Here is an 18797-nt window from a genome sequence, read left to right as displayed (position 1 = left end):
ACATATAATTGGCATAAAAATAATTAATAATAATATGAATAACCCCCTCGTTTAGCTTAAACCTTCAGTATAATCCTTCCCATGAGACACAAGAATAAAGGTACCAGCCTGGCAATATCCCCAGGTCCCTGCTGAATTGCACCATGCCCAACTACTTTGTGGATTCCCTGGGGAAGATGTGCACCCTCTCCGGACACTCAGGTTCTGTCCCTGATGCTTTGCTGCCAGCAATGGTGGGACCTAAAGCTAAACTCAAGCTCAAGTATTTGGTTCCAAATCCCAACTGCCCCCACCGACACCTGAGTCTTCATCAGGCCCCGAGCTCATTTTTTTGTTCTGTTCAGCCCTCCAGGTCAAAAGTTACTATGGATTAGTTTGTATCTTCTAGAATTTTCAGTGATTTGGAGAGGAGGAAGATAGGATAAAAAAAAGGGGGGAGATTCTCTGGGAGTGTTAGCCATGTTCATTACCTTGATTGTGTGATGGTTTTATGGGTATATAATATGTCAAAACTTATCAAAGTGCATGCAGTTTATTGTCAATTATTAGAACTCATTAAAGCTGTAAAAATGTAAAAGAAGAAAAGAAAGCCAACCTCACCTTGAATCCTAGTGGTTTCATAAAGGAGGGATCTCCTTTAATAGTTAATTTGAGGTTGTAAGTTCCAGCATCCCTGCAGGAAAACCAAAAAGCAAGAACCAGGATGCCTGAATTTGATCCTGTATCCCGGCTCAGCAAGGACAGGAATCTTTTCTGTGATGCTCGCTCTCTATCCCCAGTGCCGGGTCCATACTAGAGTCGTTCAATATCAGCTTAATGAATTAATGTTATCAGACGAAGGAGGGAAACTACAAATCAGGACCAAGTTCCGATTGAAGGCATTCAACCATAGTCTGACTCCATTGTGGCGACCAAGTTTCACCTACTCTCACCCATATACTCCTACATCTGAAACCTGAGGAACAAGGGGGAAGAGAAACAGGAGTAGGAAGTCCCATTAGACAGACAGGCTAGGAGGAATGGGGAGAACAGTAGGACTACAGTTACTTTAGGAAATAAAGATTTGTTTATGAAATCAAGGAAAATTTCAGGGCTTGGGGTTGTTGGGGTAAGAGTATATGGGGTTGTGTGGAGGGAGACTGTTTGGAAAGACCAGGGGCTAGGGAATGTTCCATCTGGTGTTAGCATTCCCATCACTGACCTTTCCCATAGCTCAGCCATCCACTTCCACTACCAAAGCTGCCTCCTGACTCACACTTGAACCTAGCCAAACAATCTCCCCCTGTGTGGACCCCTCTCTCTCAACAGTTTTTTTCATTCTTCCCACCTCACACTTCATAAGTAATAAAGATTGTAACAGACCTTTTATATTCTTTGGTAACTCGAAGAGCAAAAAGGAAAAGAGAGGTTCTGTTCCCCTTCATGGAAATGACTCGGATCTTCTGATGCCTTTCCTCCGGCAGCTGTACCCTCTCTTTCCCTATCAACCCCTCCAGGCTCCATTCTTCCTGCCTTAAAGCAGTCCTGGGCCCGTCCACACAAATCCGAAAGCTGACCCTCATCTTCTCTAGGACGTGATGTACACAGCTGCTCTCTTCTGGGCCAACCTCCCCCTGCAGCCCTGGGGTGCCCCCTGTCTTCCCTGGAAGCCCCACCCCACTCTCCTCTCAACCCTGTCCGGCTCCTTACTGCCAAACCATAGCCTCCAACCCAGCACAACCCAGCAGGGGGTGGGCTGGGAGAAGGAATGGGGAGGGATCCAAACCGCAGTCCAGATTGGGGAGGAATTCACTGCTTCTCTCTCACCTAGCAGTCTGGCTGGTGGAGGGACAGGGACAGGAAGGGGAGGAGACCCATGGGAAGTGGCCAAGAGAGATATATTTTTTTCAGTCTAACAGAACTGGAGGGAAGAAGCCAGCTCTGAGTATCCCTTCCTCCCTTTCCCAGGAATCAGACTTGTCACCCCTCTTTGTACCTGGGCAAAGAAAACGGACCATGTGAACCCTTGTGCCTCAGATCTAGGTGCATGTTTGACACGCGATCAAATATTTTAGATTGTACAGCTTGAAGGAAATCCAGATCTCTCAGTTTCTCCTTAAAAAAGATAGTGGACGCAGGAATCACAAGATAAAAAAAGTTTAGAGACAGATTTGAGAAAGAGTGTCAATCTCCATTTTCGCAGAGGGCTGTTTTTCAAACGTGGGTCTTGGCCCATTAGAAGGTGTATTGTGAGCTGCTGACTTTCGGGGCCATTTGTGACCAAGAAGGAATGAGAATGAAAAAGATTCCTTCCCTCACTCCCCTTTAAGCAGAGAAAACCATGACACCCAACACCACACTGCCTCCTGCTTTATTTTCCATAGAGCTGGCCTCCATGTTCACCTCCTCTGGTCTCATCCGTGCTGATTCCAGGCTTCAGGTTCTCAGGTCTGGGGTCCACAATGTCAGGTGAAACCCCACCCACTGATCCCCGCCACCTGCCCCGCGCTCCCCACAGCCTGGAGGACGCTCTTACTCCCTGAAAGAAGAAATTCAAGGGTGAAATGTACACACTTCCATCTCCTCGGTCTCCTCCCACCCACGCCAAGATCCGAAAGGGGATGTCATCTGCCTGGACTGGAGAAGATGGTCATGTGCACAGGGGCAGCAAGAAGAGTCTGGGGTGACTACCCTCTGAATGAATGGTGTGTGAGTGAAGGAGACAGTCTGGGGTTCATAGAGTCCCACCCTAGCAAACAACTCCTTGCCACTCTGCCACTGTGGCTGTCTCTAGCCTGGGCCTTCAGAGAGCCACTCACCAAGTCTTTTCAGTCCCCATCGCCCCACGTCGGCCCCCTTCAGTCTACCTGCTCTCTGGTTCTGCCTCTACCCAGGGATTCCCCAGATTGTGTCTTCTCAACCAACCTCACTTCAAATGCTCCATGCCCCACAGGGCTCCCCAGGGTCCGCCACCACCATATAGGGCAAAAGGAGATTCCAAGTCCCATCCCTAAGCCTCTTTTCCCAAATCCTTTCTGCAGGCTCCTTCCCTCATCACCCTGACCCACAGCTCACCACAGAGAAATCGCACATCCCTCGGGACCCAGCTGCCTCACTCCTCCTGGATGCTGAGGATACGCAGCAAGATACTGTACACATCTTGTTCCATGTAGCCCTGTAAGTGGCAGGAAGGAAAGAAAGGGCGATGAAGAGCAGGAAATGAGGAGAGACGGGCGAGGGAATGTTCTGCGGTTTAGTGGAACGCTATTTCCTCTGTGCCCTGGTTTACAGTGTGTGACTTTTCTACACCTGTCTCCTAGTCTCTACAAGGAGGATAATGATGTCTAGTTGCCAGGACTGCTGTGAGGGTTAAAAAACAATGAATATGAAGCAGAGCCCCTGATACACAACAAGTGTTCGATTCTTTGTAGTTATCACTCTTCCTAATAAAGGAGCAAGCCCCCATCTCTTCTTCCTTGGTGAGGGATCATTTGGCTCAGGACGAAACTGAGAAAGGGCATCAGGGACAGGAAAAGGCCTTCCAGTGGACCAGGATATTGACAAAGAGCGGCAAACACCTCTCCCCCCTCACATTCATGCATAACCTCTCTTGATCTGTGGAATGAGATCCAGAGACCTGGCACTGGGACATCTAAAGTCCAGCTTTCCAAGAAATGACAGGTATATACAAGTAAGAGGAGGGATCCCAAATGCAACACCCCCCCCCGCCCAGCGCGCTGTCTCTGCCGCCTCCCATGCTCACCTGAGCAGCATTCAGCAGATGGTTCCTATAGGTGGAGATGATCTCTTCGTGGTTCTTCTGGGAATCCTGGGAGTGAGCATCAGTGAGAGATCATGTGCCCACCCCAGTACACCCACCCTGACACACAACCCCCCCAGCATGAGGAACAATAGAATGAAGTGGGCAGCTGTTGGTGGGAATGCAAACTGGTGCAGCCACTCTGGAAAACAGTACGGAGGTTCCTCAAGATGTTAAAAATAGAACTACCCGAGGATCTAGCAATCACACTGCTAGGTACTTATCCAAAGGATACAAACAAACATACTGATTCGATGGGGCACCTGCACCACAGTGTTTATAGCAGCAATGTCCACAATAGCCAAACTGCAAAAGCCCAGATGTCTGTCCATCAACAGATGAATGGGTAAAGATGTGGTGCAGCTATATAAAATGGAATATTACTTAGCCATTAAAAAGAATGAAATCTGGCCATTTGCGATGATGTGGATGGAGCTAGAGGGTATTATACTAATCAAAGTAAGTCACTCAGAAAGACAAATACTATGATTTCACTCATCTGTGGGTTTTAATAATGAAAACAGATGAACATAGGGGAAGGGAAGGAAAAATAAGATAAAAACAGAGAGGGAGGCAAAACATAAGAGACTTTTTTTTTTTTAAGATTTTATTTATTTATTTGACAGAGATAGAGACAGCCAGTGAGAGAGGGAACACAAGCAGGGGGAGTGGGAGAGGAGGAAGCAGGCTCATAGCAGAAGAGCCTGATGTGGGGCTCGATCCCACAACGCCGGGATCACGCCCTGAATTGAAGGCAGACGCTTAACCGCTCTGCCACCCAGGCGCCCCAACATAAGAGACTCTTAACCAGTGGAAACAAACAGGGCTGCTGGAGGGGAGGAGGGTGGGGGGATGGGGAAACTGAGTGATGGGCATTAAGGAGGGCATGTGATGTAATGAGTACTGGGTGTTACATGCAACTGATGAATCACTAAATTCTACTCCTGAAACTAATAATACGCTATATGTTAACTAAATTAGCTTTAAATAAAAATTAAAAAAAAAAAAAGAAGAAGAATGAAATGGTCAGCTATGCCAGGTAGGGCTCCCTTGGCCCACCACTGGCCCAGCCTGGACCACTGCCTGGCCAGGCCTCTCCAGTTCCCAGAATCTTTCCCACACATACATCACTTCCATCGGCCTCCCTCCTCTCTAGCAGTGTCTATTTCCCTGAAGGCCAGAACATACCTGCAGCTGCAGGGCAAGGCGAGCATTTTCTCCCCGAACTGCTAAGACCTCCTCCGACAGCTGCTCCATCTTCTTCAACAATTCCTTGATCTGACGCCACAAGGAAAGAAAGGGAACCAATGAGACCCAGGTAATTTCCCACACCAATATCACCCAGGGTCAAGGTCAGCTTCCTTTTAGTGGGCGTATAATATATGCCGGAAACTTGTACACACATCGTCTCAATTAATACTAAGTACAGCTCTTCTTCTGTTCTGAGAAGAACAATGCTTCTCTGAGGAAGTATTAGCATACATGTTTTACAGATAAGGAGACTGAGTTAGGTAACTTGTCAAAATCATACAGCTAATAAGTAATGAAATAATGATTTGAACCAAAACCTCTTTGAATTCATGGTTCATGCTCTTCAGTCTGCCCTGGATCCCGACCTAGTTGTGGCTGCTGACCACTGAGGAGTAGAGATGAGTCTGGTTTTTGTGGTTTGTGAGGCTGAGGCACAAACTTGGTCAATGATAACCAGCAGTAATAGGAATGGTGGCAGTAGGAATTATAAAAATAGCTAACTTTTATTTATGGAGTGCTTACCATTTACCAAAAATCATTTTGAGTATTTTAAATATATTGTCTTGTTAATGTAATCTTCCTGACAACCCTGTCGTTATCCCCATATTATAAATAAGAAAACTGAGGCTTAGATGAGGCTGGGAGGCTTCAGAGAACTCACCCAAGATCAAGCAGTAAGTTTTGAAACTGAATTTCAAATCCACACAATGTCAGACTACACATTTTCTTTTGCCCTTTTGTCTACATTATCTTTTCCTTCAACACCAGCACAAAATTCCTCCTTTCTTTAATTAGCCGCACCCCACCGTGATTGCTATTCCGTACCTCAGTCCTTCTATTTGTCTGCCCTCTGTTACGCAAAACATATTCTCCCTATATTTGTAAATCATTCTACATTTGACCATGTACACAACTTTTAATAAGACATCTGATTTCACTCGTTTCATAAGTAGTTCTAAAATTACTAAATTCACTTGTAAATGGATTTTTTAGGATTCCTAAAACACATCTCCTAGAAATGCGAAGACTTTACACTGACTTCTGGAGCCATCATTGGGAAACTGAGATTTCTAACACAGTGGTTTTCAAATGTTTTTATTGCCTTGGTGTTCTCTTTGCCAATGGAAATCTGTAGAACTCGCTCTGATTGGAGTGGAGGGGAGAAGAGGAGCCACAGGCTGGTCTGCTTGTCTAACCCCATGCGCCCGGAGTTACCTCCCCAGAACCGTAGCAAAACCCTAGCAACCCACCACACTATCCCGCCTCTTCCTGGGCTAATCTACTTTTTAAGGGAACTTGCTAATAAGCCGTAGTACTCCAGGGCAGTAGCTAGCTAGCTCTGACCGCACTGCTTCTGAACCCTGAATCCCAGATTTTAATCCTTAAGCCCCCTTCTGTCTTCTGTTTATACCTTAGCCTCACCTCCAATCCCAACCCCAAATCCCTGAGACCCGGGAGAACACAGTGGCTCTTGCAAATGATTGCTGTTCTGGTAAAGGTATTAATCAGACTACACAAAGATAGATTCGGGTTAGCAACCCCGTAAATGCACGGACACTTTCCCCGCTGGCTGCCTGGCCTGCTCACCTTGGCCTCCTTGTCCCGGCACGCCCCAATGAGATGCTCCACCTTGTCTTTGAACTGCTCGGCTGTTCTCTCGAACTGCTGCGAGCGCGCGCGCATCTCGCCCGCCTGGCGCTCCTGCTCGGCTGCGCGCGCCGCCAGGTCCCCGCTCCGGCGGCGCTCCTCCGCCACGGCCTCGCGCAGCCGCCCCATCTCCCGGCACGCTGTGTTGTACTTCTCCAGCAGAGCCTTCAGCTCCTGGCCCCAAGCCTGGGCCTGGGCCACCAGCGAGCCCCGAGTCTTCTCGTGCTGCCGCAGGCTGGCGGCCTCCCGAGCCCGCAGCTCGGCCACTTCCTCGGTGGCCTGGTAGAGCAGCTGCTTCAGCTTCCCGATCTCCTGGCTCTTCCCGCTCATCGTGGCCTGGACGGCCCGCAGCTCCTCCTCCAGCTTCCCCAGGTCTTGCTCCAGAGCGGCCACCTGGGGGGGTGCTGGGGCCTTCGACAAGATGCCCGGCTCCCCGCGGGGGGCGGGGGGCCCCCGCAGCTGCTGGTTTTCCTCCTCCAGGCGAGCCAGCGCCTTCTGGGTCTCGCGGTGCTGCTCCACCAGGGTGCTGATGCAGGCCTGCAGCTCCTCCAGGGGCTCCGCCGTGCGCCCTGCGCTCCCCTTGCCCACCAGGTCTGGAGGCAGGTAGTCCCACAGCCCTCGGAGGCCACTGCTCTGCGAGGCCAGGCGCCTGCGCAACTTCTCGGTGGCCTCCTTCTCCGTGGCCAGTTCATCCGTCAGCAGCCCCACGCTCTGCCGCAGCTGCTGCAGCTGGACCTGCGCCTCTGGCTTGGGAACGAAATCCCGCTGTAGCCGCTGGCTCAGGGACTGCAGCTCCCCCTGCAAGCGCTGCCTCTCCTGCCCCAGCTCCCCCAGCTCCTCCAGCAAGTTACTATTGCTCAGTCTCAGTGCCGCTACCTCCTTCTCCAGCTGTCCCTTTGCCGGACCTCCTGCGGGCGTCCGTTCCCCTCCAGGCGCCCCCAGAGGCTCTCCCCGAGCCCCAGGAGCCCTCTTCTCCCTTCCTTCATGCTCTTTGGTGATGGTCGCTGGGCCTGCCTTTGGGGCTCCCTCTCTGGGCTCCTGGGCAGGGGCCTGAGGTTTCCCCTGTAATCCTGCCTTTGCCCGATCCAGCCTCACCAGCACCTGCTCCAGCCTGGCCTCCATCTTCTCCCAGGCCGCAGCTGCAGCCTCCGCCCGGGGTGTCCCCAGAGCCCCCTCCAGGACCGGTCTGGACAGAGCCCCCCGGGCAGCATCCTTCTCTCGCCACACCGCAGCCAGCTCCTCCCTCAGTTGTAGCAGGAGCTGATTCATGGCTGCGGGGCCGGCAGGTTCAGCCACTGTGCCTGTCGGTTCAGCGCCTGGGGCCTGGGGCCTCTCTTTCGGACCAGCATGTGGCTTGTCTGTGTGTTCAGGGCCAAGGGCCTGTCCCCCGTTGGTGCTCAGCTGCTGTCCTGTGGCTTTCCCAATGGTCTCACACCTTGGGCTCTGGGGTGGCCCTCGTTCTTCTGGTTGGACCCTTCCATGGGCTTCATGCTGAATCTCCCCCGAGGCTGAATCCGCAGACTTCTTGGAAGCTAATACTGCGTTGGCTGCGGCTGCTGTCTGCTGCTGCTTCCTTAGCTCTTGAATGCGCTTGGCCAGCAGGCCCAAGGGACAGCCCTGCTCCATGCCGTCTCCTCCGGGCCGGAGACCAGAGCCCTGCCCTCCTGGAGCTCCAGGCTCTGGAGATAGGAGGAGCCCCAGCTCCTGCACCTGCTCTCGAATCCGGTTCTCCAGGCCCAGGTAGGCTGCAGCTTGAGCCTTCGCCTCTTCGGTCCTTCGCACCAGCTCCTGCTCCAGCTGAGAAACCTTCCTCTGCTCTTCCTCATACTTCCACCTCCACTCATCTGAGCATGGGTCTTCCTCTTCCTCTTCCTCCTGCTCCTCCTCGGGCTCTGCTCTCCATGGGTTCTTAGGTGGAGAACCCACCTGAGGCTCAGATGGAGAGGCCTACAAAGAAAAAGGAATTGTGAACCAAAGGCAGGCAACTAGCCTAGCCCCAGGAGGGCCTTTCTTCTCTTAGACTACTTAATTCCCCAAAGATCACTACCTGGGGGAGACCCCAGTGGGACAGCCTGGGGTGGGTCAGAAGCAAAATGGTCTTACCTGGGAGGCAAGATCTGGATGTTGAACAAGCCCCTGACCTGTATGAAAAAGCATGGGGAAAACGAGAGTGGAGACAGGTCCTCTTCTAGCCCACACTTTATCTTCAGACTTCTTCTGAGAGGAACAGTCCCCCAATGTGATGACCCTTCCCCCAGATGTCTTCGTGGTGCTGGGAGCCACCCCTGCTGAATGGGTCCCCAAGTATCTAGCATCCTTGGCTCCCTTACCCCAGAGATGGGCCAGGTTGCTCATTTTGTTTGCTCACTTATTTATTGGACACTGTGCCAGGCACTGATAGGCACCAGGACCTCAGGGGTGAGCAAAACAGCAGTGGCTCGTCATCTGAGGGGTTTCCAGTCTAGTAGGGGAGCTGGAGAGCGGCCAGCAAACCACACAAATAGATATACAATCACAACTCATAAATGCTAACGGTAGTACGAGCTAGAGTTGCCTTCCGAGGGAGACAAGGCTGCATTAAGAAATTCTGTGACCATGCTTTGGGGAATTTGGGGCCACTTCACAGTCGCAGCAATAAGTTAAATTCTCAACTAAAGTGACAATTATTTGTCAGAGGGATTATTTCTATGGGGATAAATGGCATTCTAAGAAGCTTCTGTGACGCTAAGGCTATCGAGGAGAATTTTGAAGTTACGAAAGGGACTCAGCTTTACCTGCCCGCTGCCCCCGCCGGTCCAGAGCCTGCCGCAGCAGCCGGCACAGCACCTTGTCTTGTGTGCCCCGAGCGTAATGCAGAGCGTCGTGCCCCAGGCTGTCCGCCGCCCCTGCATCCGCTCCGTGGCTCAGGAGCAGCTCGGCCACCTCGGCGCTGCCTTTCTCACAGGCCAGGATCAGAGCCGATCTGTGGGTTAGGACAAATCTGGGCATAGGCTTTCCCCGGGAAATCCAGGAGTCCTGCTTCCAGAAATTCCACTCATGGAGTCAGATCTCACTCCATGTGGCAAGGAGAACCACAGACCAACACCAGCCAACGACAAAGCATGAGACCAGACCAGAGCTTCTCAGCCCTGCCTTGGGGTTGCAGCCTCAGAAGGCCGGGGGCCAATGAGAAGGGCTCTATTTTCATCTTTTATATATCGGGGTTCTGCATAAATTCTTCATTGGAAAAAGGATTCCATTGCTTAGAAGAGAGTTTGAAAACCAGTAACTTGAACTAATGGATCCAGAAGTATTGATTCTACTTCCAGAGTCATCTATGCCGGGAAGATGGTGGTGGAGGCCGCTGAAGAGGAATGTTGAAGGAAAACTCTCTCAACTCCCCAGAGGAAAAGTGCAAAGCAGCAGGCAGCTCTTCCAAACAACTGTTCAGAAGGAAGGAGGTTCCCAAGAAAACAGAGACCACTCTTTCTTCCTCAAAACACACACACACATGCACACACACACATTCACGCGTGCGCACGCACACAGACACGTTGGCCCAGTGGCTCCCTTTTAGAGTGGCCAATGTCTGGATTTGGGCTGGGGAGATGGGGAAGGCTCACTTGTCGTCCTTGTCTGTGACATTAACTCGGGCCCCTCTCTGCAGTAGCTGTGAGCAGATAGCTGCATGACCACCCAGCGATGCAATCATCAGGGGTGTCCGTCCATCCTGCACAGATTGTGGGAAGAGAGTTCACGAGGAGCCAGGGGGAGCCAGGGGCTTGACAATTCTACCAGCTGCCCTCTTCCGACACCTCTCCAGAAAAAAACCCCAGCTCCGGGGGCTAAATGCTGCTTTCTGGAAGGTTCGAAGCTCTCCAGAAGATAGGGCCTAACCTCTCCAGGAGGAAAAGGAGGAGGAGCAGGCGGAGAACGAAGAGGAGGTGCGCACAACCCCCCAACACCCTCACCCTGTCACGGCGCTTAGCCAGTCAAGTTCAGAGACAGCAGCAGCCTCCCAGTGTGGGGCACTGCCCAGCTGATACTCACGTTATCTAGGACGTCCAGAAAGGCTTCATGGTCACACAGCAGAAGCACACTGGAGGCACAGCCAGAGGAGGCTGGGAGGGTTGAGGGATGATCGGGTTGAGGAAAAGCAGGAAGGACACCTAGTCAGGCTATGACCCACCATTCCCTCCAACCATGGCAGTGGTCAGCCCTGCCCTGCTTTCCAAATGTCGTCCTCCCCTCCCTTTCCGCCCCATGGTCCCTGCAGCCCGGTTTCCCACCGGTCCCCTGGCACACACCTGCCCAGTGCAACGGACTACGATTTTCTGCATCCACAGCATCTTCATTGGCACCGTGCTGCAAACAGCCACAAAGGGAAGCCACATGGGGCATGGCGGTACCGTCCTTATCACATACCCCTCTGCTGGCTCACCCACTTCCCTAGTACTACGGGGAGGCGAAGGACGACCATGGCTCTGGCCAACTACTAGGCAAGCCCAGTCCACTCCTTGCAGAGGATAGCCTTGAATTTCAGCCCCAGTTCTTAAACCTAGGGCCTAAGAAAAATCAGATTTTAGACAAATAAGCGTGTTAGGGCAAGTGACCCCTAAGTCCATGCGTGGTACTTTAGGATTGGAATTGGGGAACTTGGAAAGGTCCAGGAAGAACAAAAGCAAAACAGCCATTTGCCCAGTGGCCTGTTGAACTGTGCTTTTTGTACTTTCGGAGACCGGTTTATAGATTGTCTGCGTGTCATCACACACAAATATTTCTCTTCGTGTTCCTATGCTGTAAGCTCCTTAAAAGCAGACAGTGGAGGTTTGGATGAATTTGAACACCTCTGTCCCTCCCCCTGCCCAGCCGCTCAGCACTTCATCTGTGCAGGGGCTCTGCCAATGGCATACGGATGGCTGGCTGGCATTCCCCAGGAACTCTGCTTTATGACCTGCCCTCAAGGGTCGCCTTAAGCGCCATATCCGCACATAGTAGGTGTTACATAAATGTTTGTGAATTAATGAGTACAGGATTACCAGCTCTCTTACTGGGGATGAGTGCAGTCCATTTGACCAAAGTTAGAGGATTCTAGGACCACCTCTTCCCTTCACAAAAGCAGTATCAAGAGGTTGCTCTTACCTGCAGCAGGACTTTGACACATTGTGGCTGGCAGGAGATGGTGGCCAGGTGCAGGGCAGTGCTTCCTGGAAAGAGAAAGAGGGGGAGATGGAAGGTGGGTGGCCCCATGCATGCCAATGACTCACAGGGAGGGAAGGCAAGAGACGCACAGATAATCAGGGGGAGATTAGAGAGAGAAGCTCTTGGCCCCACGGGGCCAGAAATTCCTGTTCACCGAGTGCCTGGTACTTGCGGTGGAGGTGGGAGTGGGGCTGGGGTAAATCCAGCTTGCAGGGAGGGGAGCCCTGGAAGGGTGCTGGCCGGAACTGATGAGCAGGGAAGTGGGGGACTACAGTTGGAACCTCCAGGAGTTGGCCCCCACCACTGCTCCTATAAAGGGAGAGGCTCGCCGTGTAGCCCAGTACACGGTCGGTCTAACTCACCATCTTCATTCTTGCTGTTGATGTCAGCCCCGTTCACAAGCAGTATAGTTAGACATTCTGTCAGGCCTTTGGAGGCTGCCAGATGGAACCTGCCAGAATCAAGGCCAAGGGGCAGAAGGATGAGGGCACCAGGGGATGAGGGATATGAGAATCTTCATAAGCACTGCCTGATATGCTCGTTCACCCCAAGGCAATCCCAAAAACAGACAGGGAAGTTCCCCTAGCCTGACTTTCTGAGGTCACAAAGCCAGAGGAGGCTGGAAGCAAAGACAGAAATAAGAGCTACAGATCTCAAGCAAGCTAGACTATGGCAGGGGTTTCCAGGGAACACGTAACTACCTGCTGCTCTCACCACGTGACTCTTAACAGACTAGACTGTCATAGAAGGAGGCAGCCAGAGCAGAGCAGAGGGCTGGACATTGGAAGGGACAAGGGATAAGACCCCTCTCGTCCTAATCACTCTGTCTAGCCATGTGACACTCATGGCCACTACCACTTTGTTCCTAATTTCCCAAGCTACACACCCTCCTACTAGTGCAAAAAAGAAACGCTCTATTGGATGACTGCATACGTTTTCTGTTTGTTTCATGGGCTTTATGCCCCCTCCCCTTTTTTTGGCCAGTTTTGTCAATCTGGGCTGTGAGACCCATCGGACTCGGAGACGATATCTCTTCCCCCACTGTGTGCAGCACCCGATATGCAGCAAACACTGACGGATACACTTGCTGATTAAGACAAAAGGGGCTCTGGGGTGGTAGGCGTTCCCTGGTCCTACTTCATATCAGCATTTAAGGCTTTCAAAGGGAACCTCATATCAAGGAGCGTCTTGGGGGAGCTCACTTACGGGGATTGGCCATTGGAGTTCAGCTTGGTGGGTCGGGCAGACTTCCTCGAGGCCAGGGCAGCCACGCGTCCCACATCCCCCCGCTGCACCGCCTCCAGCAGCTTCTGATCACGGCGGTTCCATCTCTCCACCTGGTCCAGGGCCGCAGGTTGTGTGAACATAAAGGGTGGGGTTGGGGTAGAAAAAGGGAGGAAGGAGATGGTTAGGATGCCCAGCAAGGGAAAAGGGACATCCTTATGCCACTGAGAAACTACTGCTGGTTATTGCCAGCTCTGGACCAAAAGGTGCTTGGACTCCCAGATTAAAAATCATGTCTTAGGGGTGCCTGGGTGACGCAGTCGTTAAGTCTGCCTTCGGCTCAGGGTGTGATCCCGGCATTCTGGGATGGAGCCCCACATCAGGCTCCTCCGCTGGGAGGCTGCTTCTTCCTCTCCCACTCCCCCTGCTTGTGTTCCCTCTCGCTGGCTGTCTCTCTGTCAAATAAATAAAATCTTTAAAAAAAAAAAATCATGTCCTAGTACTGAATGCATAGTATTTTAGATGTCCCTTTTTTTTTTTAAATCATCATGTGATTATTGTTGTTAGTTGCAAGAGCTCAGAGCTATCCTAGCCACGACTCCTTTGCCGTTTGCTCTCTAGGTCTTGCTGGAGAAAACTGAACCACACTGACCACTCCCGATTGGGCTCACATGACCTCTCACCTCCCCAGGCTGCTCCGCTTCTTGTCCTCAGATTTATGAGAAATCAAGGCACCTAGCTTTACATTATAGCTAGGAGTCCAAATACCCAGCAGTATGATCTCTGCCTTTTGGCTTTGGGCCCCAAAACTGGGAGGGGAAGCAGAGTTTCTGTTTTTCCATCTCGTTTCTGTGCCCTTTACGCCCTTTAGCTGGTTGCTCTTCCCCTTCCAAGACACAACCACCTAAGGGCAAAGACAGGTCCCTAGCTAGGCCTGCGGAGGCAGCCAAAGGCAGCTCCCCTGCTTCTCCCTCCCCTGCTGTCCCTCCTTTTTTCCCTTGCAGGGAGCAGCTGTCCCAGGCAACAGCCACACCTGGGCATGCATTGTTCTATCATTACAGCTTGACTTTTTCGGGTGGTGGGGTAATTACAATAATTGAGCTATCGCAGGGCGTGAAAGAGAGCTGCGTAAAAACACCCAGGGCTGAAAGTACAGAATGGCCTGGTTGGATCCAGAGAGGGGAAGGGAAAGGAAGAAGGGATCCAAAAGTCTGTAGGATGGTGAAAAGGGTCCTGGATGAATATTTTTCAGCAGACCTGAGTTCAGGGCCTGGGTCAGCTACTTTCTCAGCTATGTGACCCAGGGTCAGGGATTGAACACCTCTGTGTCCTCATCTCTAACAGGTGGGAGATAATAACTACCTCGTCACGTTGTGAGCATTAAAGGAGCTAACCTCATATAAGGTACATAAACTCCCTTCGTAAACTGGAAAAAGCCGTAAGAGTGTATGGTATTCTTATAACCAAACAGGAAGTGGTGAAGGATTGGTGATGGCACATCACATTTTATGAGGTGTAACCTCAACAAGAAAGAGGCTTTGGGAGGAGGTGGGAAAAAATAGGGTCTACAGAAGTCAAATAACTACTTTTCAAATACTGTTTACCTAGCCAGGGCAAATTCTGTAGCACAAACAGGGAAGGTTGGAAATGCCCCAGCCATAAAGTGATCTCGGACCAGATGGATTCTAAGCACTTGCAATTTCACAGCCGCTTCCAGTGCTGTTTCAGTTAGCCTCTCGACATTCCCGGAAAGGAGTCAGGGCTGATACTCTTGGATCTATTTGAGAGCAGAAGAAACTGAAGCACACTGAGGTTGCATAACTGTCCAGGGTCACACCACAAAATCGGGGCAAAATTGAGATGAGAACCCAGGCCACCTGACGCCCAGTCCCGGTTCTCACCACCAGACCACACACAGTACTACAGAGCTCTGGAAGAAGGTTTACAGTCTAAGACTGCCCCAGGCGAAAGCTGCCCACCCTCAGACGCTCCTCCTGCGCAGAGAAGAGTCTCCAAACAGGTTAACTCTCAAAGGACAAAATAAGCCAGACGACTGCTCCACATACTGAACAGACTCTGGGATATAGGAACATGTTATCCAATGTCCCTTGGGGACCAGTTACCCTCAGAAAAAGCAGGAAGCTATAATTATGCCTCCACCACAGGACGCTGCCATCAGCCGACCTCAATCTAAAGTTCTCTGATTAAAATCCTGATTCTAACACTTTCTATCCTTGTGAATTTCAGCATGTAACAACTTCTCAGTTTCCTAATGATACAACACGCCACAAAGCACCTAGCACTGTCACACAGTCAGTTCGCGATAAATGCTAGTTCCAATCCTCTTCCTTCCTATAGGTTTGCTGAGCACATTTTGGGTGTGCCAGCAATTCTGGGTTCAGAATTCTCCATATAGGGGAGTGAGAGGAAGGGATCTTGCCCGTATCAGCCCATGTGTAACAGCCAGGCTGTAGAGACGGTAAAGGTGCTTCTTAGCAATGTAGACACTTTTCTTTCCAGCTAGACAGCTCTAAATCCACCTGATTTATTTCCTATACTCTTGTTATAATAAGAAGAATTTAGAATAGGTGGAAATCCCTCATGGCCAAACCTCTGCAGAGCTAGGGTGAAGAAGAAAGAGGGATGCTTCCAAATTCGAGATCCATCCATTGCTCATCCCAAACACCTTGGAAAAGAGGCACCGGATTACCATCACAGCCTCAGGGGAGCAATCTCCACATTAATCAGCAGACTCAAAAGCAGGATAAGCTTTGTATTTCTGGAGCCAAGATTAGGGGGCTTTTGTAGAAGTGACTGCAGCCTCTCCTTATCTCTGGCCATGTGCCTATAAGCATCCTATTGGGAGGGAACACACCAACAGTAGAGAGAGAAAGAGCGGCTACGTTGGAGGACAGGTGAACGGAACAGGAAAGGCTGCCCTAGAGGAACCAGGAGGTGACTCTCAAAGTTTTTTTTTTTTAATGCGATTGACATTCTAAGCTGATTCTGCACCAACTGCGTAAAGCTATTTTCTGGTCCACTTCCTACATAGGCAGAGTAAGTTAATATGTAAGACACCCTCAAAGGCATCCTCTTTTTGACTAAAATAAAATGAGATCATAAGAGCTGTGTGTGTGTGTGTGTGTGTGTGTGTGTGTGTGTGTTTAGCTTCCTATATTCTGGAGAACTTAGATTAATTTGAAAATGATCACTGACTTGTCAGTCCTGATCTCAATCGAAGGATGCAGGGCTCTGGCCCTGGACCCAGGGGTGGGAGTAGAGACAGGCAGGGGCAATCCTCTGGCATGACTGGGAAGCCAGGCTTTGGGAGTGGCCGGGAAGGCTGTCACACTATTTCTCTGACAAACGGGTTCAGAGTGGTTAGCCACCCAGGGAGTGGAGGAATTTATCATTAGGGTGAGGAAGTTTCAGGAGGAAACAATTTGCAACTGACACTGGCCTATTTTTAAGCTCTTTGCGATCCCATCCTGACTGAGAAAACAGTTTTCTTTCTAGCTAGATAGTCCTAAATCCACCCCCACTTACTTCCTATAAGCTTGTTACACTAAAGAGAGTTTAGAATGGGTGGAAATTCTTTATGACCAAAACTCTGTAGAGCTGGGGTGAAGAAGAGAGGGAGGGATATTTCCAAATTCCAACATTCAGTCCGTTGTTCACTCCAGAACTTTGGAAAGACTGGAGACCAAGGATTGGAGAATCAGGAAAAATGAAATAATCTCCCCATTCCTAAGGGCAGGCAGACTCCACAGACCTGAAAGGCAAGGGCAATGTGGAGGACTTTCAGTCACTGCAGAAGAATCCGTGTGAATACAAAAATCATTATCAGTTAAGACAGAGTCTGAGTTGCCTCAGTTTCTGGTACCTATCCTAGTCATCCAGTAAATGCATTTTGATTGGTTGATCTATGTGTGTGGAGACTACGTAAAGAAGCAATCGCAAGTGGGACAAGGACAGGCCTCAACAGAGTTCCTACTCTTGCCTCATATCTCGCTCACTTCCAAGCTTGTGCAGCCTGCCCTTGAAGAGTGTGAGCTGAGCATTTCTCATGTTTGCTTATGAATGACACCAGTAAGTCGGGTTAGGCTACGTAATATTCCCACAGGTCCTTGGCTACCTCACTTCTAAATGAGCCAGAATCCCAGTCTCCACAGAAAATGCCATCCCCAGAGAGGAGGTCTCTCTATAAGAGATCTGCAGGGAAGAGACCGCTACACTGTCTCTGTGCCCCACCTTCTGTAGTCGGCCTTGTGTTGGGTTCTGAGAGAACGTGGGGAGTAGAGTGACTTCTTCCAGGAACTCCAAGTGCATCCACTCTATCCTCTTCTCCTACCGTCACCTTTCCCTGACTCAGTCCAGGGAACTGAGAGTACAAGTCCTAAGAAACTGCGTGAGCATTTAGAATGAAGGAAGATTCTGGGGAGAAGCAGGCAGAAAGCCTTGGCTGGCCCAAGAACCAGTCTAATAACCAGACACTGCAGTGAGCTGGCCGGGGTGGATTCTGCAGGCAACTTACCCAGTTCCTTGGGGAACATCCAGACAACTAGGCCTCCTCTGCCAGGGCCTGTCAGGATGGCGGACTGCGAAGATTAACCCACAGAGAGCAGGCAGAAGGAGGTCGGGGCAAGAGGGGGAAAAGTGGTATGGGACAACCACTGGGAAGAGAGGGGCAGAGGTTGATAGGGGGGAACCGAAGGAGGCTGCTGGTGTGGGAGCACCAATTGGAAAGACGTTTGGAATGCTGTCAGAGAGTCAGTGGTGCTGATGAGAGATCAGGAGTGTAAAGGACATGGAGTGAGACAAGGGCAGGGACAGAGAAGACTATGAAATAGGGCTAGGGAAGGCACTGGCCTGGGAGTTTCTTGGGCAGAGAGGAAACAGCAAGGATAGAGCCCTGTGGGGGCGCAGGATGGTGAGCCCTATGGGAGGGCTGAAAACAGGGCCGTGGGGCAGGACTTGGGAGATAGAGCGGAACTTGAGGCTGAGCAGGGGCTGGGGACAGGACAGACACTGGGTGGTGTTCAGAACTGGGAGACAGCAGAAGTAGGGCCCTCAAGAAGGGGCAGGGGCTGCAGGAAACATCTCAGAAGTTGGGGGTGTACATGCTAGGAGGACAAGAAAGGGCCAAGGGAAAGGAACTTGGGGAAGGCAAAGGTTAGGAAGGCAAGTCAGAGGCTAGGGGACAGGGCCTTGAGGAAGGCAGGGCAGGCAGGCTGCACTGCGTGAGTGGAAGCGTGGGAAAGACCCATAAAGAGAAAAGGCGGTGGTGCACGAAGACGGGACTCAGGACTTCTGTCACCGCGGGGCTTGGACCCCAGCCCCATCCTCCCAGACATTTTGGCACCTACCGCCACCTGTGAGCTGGAGCAGGAGAAGAAGCGCTTCATGGCCGGGGCCGGGGCCACGGGGGGACGGGGACGCGCGGAGAGCGGGGCTACTGTTCCCGAACCCAGGGGACTCGGCTGCGGCTATGCGAGGGAGAGCTGTCAAAAGCAAAGTGGGACCCGCCCCGGGACCCGCCCCGGGACCCGCTGGGTTCAATCAGATACGAGAACCCGAGAACTGGGCTTAAAACTCCGCCCCTGGCCCTGCCCTACTCTGACGTTGCAGAAGCAAAAAACCTGCAGTCTTTCGCTGCGACTTGGGCACGGTCTCAAACCTCGCCCTCCCAAACAAA

General features: G+C 51.3%; 1 protein-coding gene across 1 annotated transcript; it reads right to left on the bottom strand.

Moving 5' to 3' along the window:
- Positions 1-2336: 2336 nt before the first annotated feature.
- On the bottom strand, positions 2337-18587 carry ANKRD35 (ankyrin repeat domain 35). Its single transcript, XM_040626827.1, has 14 exons — positions 18469-18587; positions 13085-13215; positions 12241-12329; positions 11819-11883; positions 10984-11041; positions 10727-10797; positions 10300-10406; positions 9472-9659; positions 8801-8838; positions 6638-8644; positions 4988-5077; positions 3743-3808; positions 3055-3154; positions 2337-2518 (listed from the first exon to the last, which is right to left on the bottom strand). The coding sequence occupies exons 1-13, from the start codon at positions 18505-18507 to the stop codon at positions 3092-3094; spliced, it is 3012 nt and encodes a 1003-aa protein (XP_040482761.1). The 5' UTR covers positions 18508-18587; the 3' UTR covers positions 2337-2518; positions 3055-3091.
- Between the last annotated feature and the right edge of the window lie 210 nt (positions 18588-18797).

This window comes from Ursus maritimus, unplaced genomic scaffold (assembly GCF_017311325.1).
Source record: "Ursus maritimus isolate PB19 unplaced genomic scaffold, ASM1731132v1 scaffold_12, whole genome shotgun sequence".
NCBI classification, from domain to species: domain Eukaryota; kingdom Metazoa; phylum Chordata; class Mammalia; order Carnivora; family Ursidae; genus Ursus; species Ursus maritimus.
Note: the sequence above shows the minus strand (reverse complement) of the source record. Positions and strands in the feature narration are given on the sequence as shown.